Source organism: Cornus florida, unplaced genomic scaffold, assembly GCF_030987335.1.
Source record: "Cornus florida cultivar Cherokee Brave unplaced genomic scaffold, ASM3098733v1 CherokeeBrave_3.0.0_Hap2_Chr07, whole genome shotgun sequence".
NCBI classification, from domain to species: domain Eukaryota; kingdom Viridiplantae; phylum Streptophyta; class Magnoliopsida; order Cornales; family Cornaceae; genus Cornus; species Cornus florida.
Window position 1 is genome coordinate 13051382 of NW_026775577.1, and position 11045 is coordinate 13062426.

At 34.1% G+C, this 11045-nt stretch overlaps 1 protein-coding gene across 1 annotated transcript; it reads left to right on the forward strand.

Moving 5' to 3' along the window:
• Positions 1-3265: 3265 nt before the first annotated feature.
• On the forward strand, positions 3266-8681 carry LOC132266425 (expansin-A13). Its single transcript, XM_059767293.1, has 2 exons — positions 3266-4006; positions 8086-8681. The coding sequence occupies exons 1-2, from the start codon at positions 3480-3482 to the stop codon at positions 8396-8398; spliced, it is 840 nt and encodes a 279-aa protein (XP_059623276.1). The 5' UTR covers positions 3266-3479; the 3' UTR covers positions 8399-8681.
• Positions 8682-11045: the final 2364 nt, after the last annotated feature.

Sequence of the window (11045 nt, forward strand, 5' to 3'; positions counted from 1 at the left end):
CTTACATGCGTCACAACTTGCATTCACTTTCAGAACACAAGTCTGCAAAATCACAAGCAAAGGAGATTATATATATATATATATACTTTTTAATAAATACAAGTGTTTATGCCTTTATGTGTGTGTATATAACTATATATATACACACACACACACGCACACAGAATTAATCAATGAGACAGAAATATTTGTAATCAGATATTCAAACCATGTGTGAAGACTGCTCCATTGAGAACGACTTTGATGTGCCGCGGGAGAAGACTTGAAAATATATAGATTGATCTTGTGTTAATGCACTGAAATGAAAGCTGAATATATGCTTTGCTTATAAAAAGAGTTCGAAAATTATTAAGTTATAGGAGGGTTCATGTTTATAGATGAAGAGAATGGAAACAAATCACAATCATAGATTTAAAAATTTTAAATTCAACTAACAAGTAAACTAAATAAAACCCCAAATCAAATTATTTTAGATAAAAGATTCAAAATCATACCAAATACAATTCATATATTTAATATTGGGTTACCATATTTTGAAGCATATTAATTTTAAACTCCGAGCGTCCTGAATTCGAATCCATCCCGTTTAAAAGACATGGGTGTCCAAAAAAAAAATACTGGGTTACCAAAATAGTGTCTTTAATAGAGATATATATATATAGATTTTTTTTTTTTTTTTTTTTTTTTTTTTTTTTTTTTAAATCAGAGAGATGTATATAGATCACATAGTCAGCATCCCATGATTCTTTTCAAGCATGAACATTCTTATATTGCTCCATTTAGTAGGAAAGAAAGAAAATAAATTTGGATGGAAAGAAGAGAAGAAGGAATGGATGAGATATTTACGGGAAGAGATAATGTCTTTCCTTCTTTTTATTCGGTTGGAAGGAAGAGAAGAGAATAACCTCACAATTTATTAGGTGGTTATGAGATAAGGAAACATAAAATTTTAAATTATTTTTACTATTATGTCCGGGAATATTTATAATATTGTAATTCATATAGGATAGTATTGTAATTTATAACTTGTATAATTTATGATAATATTTACTATAAAATTTCTATAATAGTCTACTTTTCTTCCTCCGCCCATTTTTTGACAGATAAAAATTTGTAAAGAAGAAAGATGACACATCCCTCCTATTTTCATTTCTTTCCTTGTACCATCTTTACCGAATAAAGAAAGTATGTTTATTCCTTTCTATTTTTCTTCCACATATCTTTCTTGCTTCCTATCAAACAAAGCTAATCTTGGATAATTAGGACATTATGACTTGTGTGCTGTTTGATAAAATTGACAAATTAAGTACTTCAAGTGATAATTAAAAAATAAATATTTTTTATTTTATTATATAAATTTTAAATTAAATACTATCCAAAATTATATAAGTTTAAAATTATAATATTATTGGATAAAATGATAAAAATAATTAAAATTTTATTTTTCCTTCTCTCTTAACTAACATAAGAAATTATATAAGGTTATTATCTTCTCTTTTATTTATCGAGCAAAAAAAATGAAATACACCATCTCTTTCCTAAATCTCATCCATTCATTATTCTCTTTCCTTCATCCAATTTTTTTCTTTCCTATCGAACAGAGCATTAGTGATAAGTGATATATCTGTCACTTAAAATTTTAACTCATTTTTAAGTGGCGTCTATCATTTTAAGTGATAATTAAATTGTCAATTTGATAAGTAATTTGTTCAACATAAGTGCTGAATTGAATTATGGAACAACCTCAAGGACTCAGATCTCAATTAAGAGATTAGCATTGTTCATACAAAATTGAAATTTCATTACCAACAAATTTGAAAATTTCAAGGTGTAAGTTTTTATAATTGGACTAGACATAATGCATCAGTATCAATGTATTGTTCCTTTATCCTCTGTATGTGAGGAGTGATGTTAATAGTATGACTGATAGTTAATAAAATATGGTACGTATTTTTTTTTTTGTATAAATACTTTTTTGATTAGAAATAATAAGTAAATATGGAGTGTCCTAGAAAAGTGGAAGACTTTAGAGTATCTAATAATTTGAAATTGGTAGAATGAAGAAGATTTCATAAAGTATAATCTAGATATTTAGATGGATAGTTTTAGAAACTAAATATTATCCCATTGATTGTAATGTATTCTAATTAGACACTTAGAAAGTATCAAGTATCTAAAAGTTCAATTTCTTAACATCTACTCCTCTTTTTCTTTCTTTTTTTAATTTTTTTTTCTTTATTATTATGAATTATTATATACAATTATATACCATAGAGGTGTATATTAGTTTTCCAGATCAAATTTTACTGGTAATTTGTGTACATTGTATACATCGCAGCCTCATAATAAAAACAACTTGCAATAACGAGTGTGAGAATTTCAAAAAAGGATGAATGTAACATGCCAGAAATTAATATGAGCTAATCATTCAGACACTGTCCACGAATATTGGGCTGGGCTATTGGGCTGGGTTGTATCCAGAAGTAAATGGTGAACCACGATTGCAGAAGCATTAGTACATTTGTCTTGCTAAATTGCAATTGAGCAAACCTTCCATGCTACACACGTATAAATATAAATCTTTCTATATATAAATATAATTCTCATATAGTATAGGGATTGAACTGAGTTAAGACTTATCATGAATTTTGTAGATTGATTTCAAATTCTAGAATGCAACAAGCATTTATTAAGACAATGCAATATCAAAATTTAACAACTAACTAATTCAAAATAAAAATGTTATTCTCAAAGTCCGTTTGGTGTCACTCTAAATTGTATAATTTTTTTTGCTTAATTCTGTATTATAAACAATCAGTAATAAAAAATTTGTTTTTAAATAACTGTTTTTTATAATTATCTCAAAACAATTTCCTGATTTCTCTTAATATGTGGCGATCTACGTAGATGGATGTGACGTGTGAGGTTGTGAATAGGTACTGAACCACCTACCGATTGCACAATTCCACCATAAAAAAATATAAATGTGAGGTGCTTATATGTACTGAAACTATTTCCTAACGATACGATATTTTTCGAGATATAATTAAAAAACAAAATCGTGTAGACTTAGACTCTAAGAATATAATATCACACAAATAGTATAAGCCACGAACCAAACCGGACAATGTCATACTACTAAGATGAAGTGAGGCATTACAAATGATATAAAAGTTGGAGGTCTAAAAACGAAAACCAGAGTGACTAACGCCCAATGATTGTTTTGACAATAGGAAAACAGTAGAAAATGACAAAATACAACCGTTATTGCGCATGACAGGCTATTTCAGTAATTTCATGCATCACAAAAGTAAAAGCAATGTAGAGTAATAAACAATCAAAAATTATTCCCACTTTAAACTACACTCAAAAAAGTAGTACACACTGAACAACCATCAACGATGCTTTTGTAACTTTCTGTTTATCACCTCCTTCCCCTGTTTCCCTCTCTCTGCACGTTTCTCTTTCTCTCTCTAAAAATGTCAGCTTATCTACAAAATCTATTACTGCTCCATATATTCGCTCTCACAGTAGCATCAACTATACTGATCAATGTCAGTGGCCACTACTCTTCTTCCTCCTTCTCCTCTTCATCCTCGCCGCCGGCGTCGCAGTCAAATGCTCCGTCATCGGAGTGGAGATCGGCGCGCGCGACGTACTACGCGTCGGCGGAGCCCCGGGATGCGGTGGGCGGCGCGTGCGGGTACGGCGACCTGGTGAAGAGCGGGTACGGGTTGGCGACGGCGGGGCTGAGCAGCGTCCTGTTCGAGAGGGGCCAGATCTGCGGCGCGTGCTTCCAGGTGAGGTGCGTGGAGGACCTCCGGTGGTGCATACCGGGAACCTCTATCATCGTCACCGCCACCAACTTCTGCGTCCCCAACTACGGTTTCACTGCCGACGGCGGCGGCCGCTGTAATCCCCCTAACAGCCACTTCGTCCTCCCGATCGAAGCATTCGAGAAGATTGCGATCTGGAAGGCTGGCAATATGCCTATACAGTATCGCAGGTATACACTCTTTCTCTCTCTATATCTCTTTCTCTCTCTATATATGTGTATATGTATATAGACACACATTTGTTAATCTTAGTGTATTACTGATTTTATGCTTGTCAATCTCAGTGTCTATTTCTTCAATCTCAGTGTCTATTTCTTCAGTTTGATTGTTTTTGTCTTCTCCACTTTGTTCTTTGCTTTGGTGCTAGCGTGTACCCCACCTCCATCTCTTTTTAATTTGGTCATTTGATTCATATACTAGGTGTTTGGTGTTCTTTGTGGACAAGAATATCCCTAACTTTTTGTTAAAAGACTGAAACTATGTACAACTATTGGAATGCAAGAATCCCTAGAATTTTTTTTATTATTTTTATTTAGTTTTGAAAAAAAAAAAAAAAAAAAAGGATTGTTAGGTTTATGTTTAGGTTAAAGAGTGACCCACTGAACCGAAATTGCACGGATCTCCTCTTACACACTGACCTTCCCTGTCGGTTAACGCCTCAAATATTAATAAGTGTCAATTTCGTTCCCAAAAAAATCTACATATAGGCAAAATAGTAATTTCTCATTAACTATGAGAAATTTCAAAGAAGCTAGACTTAACGACCCTCAAATGTTATCTACTTTTTCAACTGGTCGTGTTTTTACCTAGGGTCGTAAGTTTGTGACTCTGTACTTCCTCATTTTTTTGAAGTAGAAGGTCAATGTATCATCAAATTCGAGTTTTTCTTTGTCAGATTTAAAGGAAATTACAAAGAAAAAAAGTTTTTTTTTTTTTTTTTTTTTTTTTTTTTTTTTTTTAACGGAGGGTTGCAACTCAGTGTGACTCCTTCACAGTAGAAGGTTTATGGTTCAAGTTCAAATTCTTTTTAGGTGGTTGGGTATTTTTGGAGACAATGCACCCAAAAAAAAAAAAAAAAAAAAAAAGAAGAAAAGAAAAGAAAAGGAAAGGGTACCACACACACCAAGTCCATAACCACTAGGCGTCACATGTATAGATTCTTTGATGCTAACACACGCCTCATGATGACCCATGTTGCTGATGGGCACATGAGCATGACTTTCCTTCCATTGTTCAAACTTCAAAGGGGTAGGTATACAATTAAAGCCTATGAAGTACTTTGACAGCATTAAGTAGATGGAGTCTACCAGTCCAGCTTGTTGCATATCTTAAGCTGTCAAACATTAGCATATTGTGATAGTCCAGACTTTGACTCTCTGCATTCACTAATCTAATTTCTAACAATTCTTGCCCATATTGTGATAGTCCAGACTTTGACTCTCTGCATTCACTAATCTAATTTTTAACAATTTTTGCCTTGAAAAAAAAAAAAAAAAACATTAGCATATTGCTTTTAAAGTTTACCATATCGACATCTTTCTCCATTGGATTGGAGTGCCAGACTTTGACTCTCTACATTCACTAATCTAACTTCTAACACTTCTTGCCTTGAAAAAAAAAAAAAAAACATTAGCATATTGCTTTTAAAGTTTACCATATCAACATCTTTCTCCATTGGATTTAAGTAAACACTAGGATTGAATGGTGTACATGCTACGTATCAACTTGGGGTGTGGTTGATCAAGAAATGTTCCTTTAGGAAGTGCGAATGATTTATTGAAATATTCTCTCAGTTTGAAACTTCTTCTAAACCACTTTTAACGTCAATCTCATAGACAATGCTACCTCTGTTCATGTTTGAGGACAAATGCCTTTGTCCACCACCAATGTTGACGCAATCTGAAAATATCGGGAAAAGGTTTTATTCATGTTTTAAGTTGAAAATTTATTATTAGACAATAATTAAGAAATAAAATCGAATAAGGAAAAGAACAACCCCACCATCAAATTTCGAGGCATGATATGCATTCTGATTTTCGAGGAGTCTAAAGTTTGAGAGTTGTATGAGAACTTCTTTAGGTGGATATTAGGGCCGGTTGAATTCAAATGCCGTCTTGTTAACTTGAATTTCATTCATAGGATCCAAGAGGTGGGCTGTGTTGGAACGGCAAGCGGATTTGAAGGTCTTCAAAACAATAAAATAGTTTGTTGGGATGTTTGTGATGGACTGATGACCTCCAGAGTTAAGGGGTAGTTATGGTGTTGTGGTTTAGAAAGCTATTGTGGATGTGTTTTTATGATTTTCTAAATGGGTGATACAATACATGAACATATACCCCCTTAAATGGAAGGATTCACCGACTTGTTCAGCACTGTGATTAAGAAGAATGCTTATGTGGAAGAGTATGCTGAGTGGCCCAGTAAGATAATGTTTCAATTTGCTAGAATTTAAAGGAGTTGTAAAATCAGAAACGGGAAAACAAGTTTTGAGGTTTCCAGGACTGTTGTACACGATGAAACATTAAAATGGATGCAGGTGTCAAGGAGTAATTACATGTTTTGGACTACTCAACTATTTTAATCCTTATATCTGCCTTGTCAAGCATGTTCTGAAGTTTCTTTCTGTGTCAGAAGATGAATATTCAGGATGAATGCTTGATCAGGATTTTATTGATAGTTTCTTGCCTTATTGCAACTGTAAGGTAAGTTGGATCTGTCAATAACGTCCTTTACTGTGTAGTTGCTAAAGAGGTACAGGCATTAATACTCTCCTTTTGGATGTATACTAGATTATATATCTAGGGCAGTGAAATAGCATTTTATTGCGGGATCATTGCGGCATTTCTTCTAGGGTGCCTCTTTTCCTTGAGTGGGCATTTGGAAGGCACCACCTTGTATAAGCAACATTTGTGTTCTGGTAGAATACCCCATCCTTCATGGTCTGAATCCAAGAGACCTCACCAACTAAGCTGTTGTATATTGCAGTGTGATGCCTTGTTTGGTCCTCTTTAGTTGGTTGATTTTTTCAGGCTTTTATCGATTAACTAGATATATTTTTTCCATAATGTTCTAATTCGGTGGAAGAATAGGGTAGTGGGGGAATGCCATTATCAGGACAATGCAATTAATTGTCTCGGTTATTTTCTTCTGTTTGTGCGCATTGCTGCCTTTGATTTCATAATTTTTCATCCATTCTGGATGTTATACCGAAGGCTCATGTAGTCATGTCTAGAATTTGTCAGAGGCTCACTTTTCCACTCTCCTCTATCATTATTCCAGGTCAACCCTCATTTTGTCCAGGACTCAAAATACCTTTCCAGCGTGCCTAGCGAAAAACTTACATTAAAAACAATTTCCCACTTATTTTTTCTGGTTTAACTCAATATATGAGTTCCTTGATAAGCATATCTTCTCTGCTAATATAAGCTCTGCAGGTTTCCTCAAGACTTTTCCTCTCACAATCCTCTGATTAGATAATTCATTCCATCAACTTTCAAAACTATGACCATGGCAAGTAGCTGTCGTTATAAGCTCTATTTATGAAGGAGACTATTCTCCAGTAATTAGGCATTACCCAGTGTTACTTGTGTCAATGCAAGGTGCCGGGAAAGAAAAAAAAGCATGACATTCATTGATATATCAGAGGAATCTTTCCTATCAGACAACTTTTCTAGAGGAGGGAGGGGAGGATTTTTACCGGACACTCTACTCAATATTTCTGCCAAAGGGCCAAGACCAATTTAGCCCCAAGAAGCATGACATAAGCTTTCTAAAGCCATCGTTCTCAATTAACTAATCATACCTAGTATATATTATGCCTCTATTATGCAAAAAGAGAGAACAACTTAGAGTACTATTGACATAAATTTGAGTGCAACATTTCTGGTTTGTAATTGAGGAAGAAACCAATTTATTATGATGACAGATGACTGCATCCCCAATTCACCTGTCACCTTTAGAAATGAAAGTCTTCACTTAGATGCTCCTCCTTTGCCGACCCCATTTGTATGGCATAAAGGCAAGGATGATGAAGACGATGATGATGAATTGGATGCTCCCCCTGCATTTTTTTCCTAGATATGCGGCTCCTTAATATTTTATCCAAGTTAAATGAATTTCTAGACTAGGTTTATGTTTGCTAATGATCTACTTTTATTTTGTTCTATCCAATTGGCATTTGTGAGAGTACCGCACAAGTTCCAGTAACTCTATTTTTTATCTCATTCCACTTGCTTTTGATTTTGGACAGGATCAAATGCAGAAAGGAAGGAGGCATTCGGTTTACCATTAACGGTTCAACAATATTCATGTCGGTGCTGATCAGCAATGTTGCTGGTGCTGGAGACATAGTGGCAGTGAAGGTTAAGGGTTCGAAGACAGGTTGGCTTCCAATGGGTAGGAATTGGGGCCAAAACTGGCATTTAAATGCTGATTTGAAGAATCAACCTCTCTCATTCGAGGTCACTAGCAGCGATGGTGTCACACTTACATCTTACAGTGTTGCTCCCAAAAATTGGGATTTTGGGCAAACCTTTGAAGGCAAGCAATTTGAATCTTTATAAGCAACACCAAGAAAAAAAAAATGTTGATAGAAAAACTTTTTGTCAAAAAAATATATTTTTTATTGTGTTTAGAAAGCAGGTGTATGTGTTGATGGGTATTTTTGAAGGGATGAATAGATGTTAGGTTGCAAATGATTTGGTTGAACAATTTAAAATTCAATGGGAGAGCATACTTAAATTGTTTATTGACAAGTAAACAAAGCAACTAAATTGTAGCTTTAAATGATGTTCCCATGTTACAAACCCTTTTACTAATGAAACCCAAGTTATGAGCTGTTGTTAATCTTTCTTGTTCCAACTGAGATTATATATATATATATATATATATATAGGACATGAGGGCCCAGTATTTCAATATCCAGAGATGATAAGTATCATCATTATTAATTGGGTTGATATGTTTGTTACCACCAGGCACCAGTTCCTTTTATAGTTTGTGTGGTATTTTAGTCACTATCAAAGAGGTGTAAAAAGTATTCCATTGATCATCACTATTATTAGTAATATAATAGTGATGATCAATGGAATAAGTATGTTGATATTGTCAATGCATGCATTTTTATAGTGTGTGATGTACTGAAAATTTGAATTTTATGTATTGATGATTTATGTGGTGACTATATTTCCATATACTAATTTTCTACTTATTTTCTTGTATATTATGTCCAAGAAATTATTTATGTTTGACATCCATAAACCCTCATTTTTAATCTTCTTGCTAATTTATACACTTGGTGAATTTTCGATACATTTCAAGGTACCTTAATAGTTCAGTTCCACTTCATTGACAAGAACAAATCTGAGCCTTCAACCAATTTTGTGGAGATCATTGATGAGAACTACACAAATGAATTTACACTGTTTTTTTTCGTTCTTTTTGTGAATGTAAAATTTCTGATGGTATAACCTCCACTGCTCTCAAAGGAGAGAGGTGATGGACCATTAACCTAATGGTATACACTCTCCTCTTCAAAGGGGAGGTGAACCTAATGGTATACACTCTCCTCTTCAAAGGGGAGGTGAGAGGTTCGAGTCCCTAGTAGACAATTTGTGAAGTGTGTGCATTCTCTAATCTCATATTAAACTTTATTTCATTTACTAAAACAATTGACCGAGTATGGCAAAAGAAAAAAAAAAGAAAAAAGAAAAAAAGGGATTACTTAAAAAGAATGTTTTATTATTTTCATGGAAGAAAATTTATGTTTTACTTCTGTTTAACATGAGCACACACGTTATTATTTTCATGGAAGAAAATTTATGTTTTACTTCTGTTTAACATGAGCACACACGTAATTTAAAGATGATAGATTATGTTCGGGATTCGACTCATACGGTATAGATATTGTCTTTTCAAAACACGTTTACATAGTTGCAAATATTCCCTTGTGGGGAGGCAGTTTTCCCCCCCACTGATTGGGGAGGTCACAATAGAAGTCTCACCAATATGAACCAAAAAACCACTAGATTAAGATTCTAACCTACCTGTTCACAGAACATAAAAATAGTAGTTGACTAATGTCATTAAATATAGGTAGTTGATTAATGTCATTAAATATAGGTAGTTGATTCAATCATTAGACCCAAAGCAGAGAGATACTAGATTAAGGATTTCAACTAAACTGATTAGAGAACATAAAAATAGTACTTGTAGTTAATTAATGTCATTAAATTTAGGTAGTTGATTCAATCATAGAGCCCAACGCAGAGAGTTAAGAGTAGAAAACACGACATAAAATCAGAGGAAAATTTGTCAAATTCAGTCCCCTATTACCCTGGAGACTGGAACTCTCAACGGATAGTCAACCTCCCATGTCCAGGCTACCCACCATTCATGAATATATTACTTAAATCTATAGCTTTCAAATGGTAGAACATCAAACTCATGGATTTGAATTCCACTCCTAAACGACGACGTTTTGGTGCACAGGCACGGAACCCAACGTGGACCTCATGTTGGGGCTCCAAGTGACCCGCTTTGGACTCCGTGCTGTGCACCAAAACGGCGTAGTTTTGGTGCACAAGACCCCTCGAACAAGGAGGATCATCCTAGTCCAACATCAAAATCTATGCTTAGTATTCACTATCAGAAAATAATAAATCTACTAGACTCATATATTCACTACATAAAAATATATATCAATTAGAAGAGCAAAGCTTCTAATTGATATAGAGTTATGTAGAGGGAATATAAATCAATTAGAAAAGCATAACTCGACCGATCCTGTTCACGCAAGTTATGGCAAGGATGATGATGATTAATTTTAAAAGCAAAGTTTTATTATTATTTTTCCCAGAAATCATACCAAAAATTAAAGCAAAGCTTAATATGTCTCCTTTTATATCATTTTGTGACTTCAATGCATGCATGCCTTGTTGCAGGAAAAAAAGGATGCTGCAACAAGCTAAGCATACTTCAACAGTATATGCGACCAATAAGAAAAGCTAGAAAAGGCTTGGAAATCTAAAAATTCCAGCACTTAAATGCCCCAAGAAACATAAGCCTCAAAGCTAGCACCACATCAATTTCTCTACTATGATCTCCCAAATCTTCTCCATCAACATGTATATTCATCATATTCTCTCAGAATGTTCTGTCCATTTAGCCCACAACTGATTCACCATTCGACAACCCATCAAACCAGTCAAA

Excerpts from the sequence above, each read along its gene's own strand:
- LOC132266425 (XM_059767293.1), top strand. The coding sequence starts at position 3,480 with ATGTCAGCTTATCTACAAAATCTATTACTGCTCCATATATTCGCTCTC. Across the intron at positions 4,007-8,085 it reads ATGCCTATACAGTATCGCAG|GATCAAATGCAGAAAGGAAG; the intron begins GTATACACTCTT and ends GATTTTGGACAG.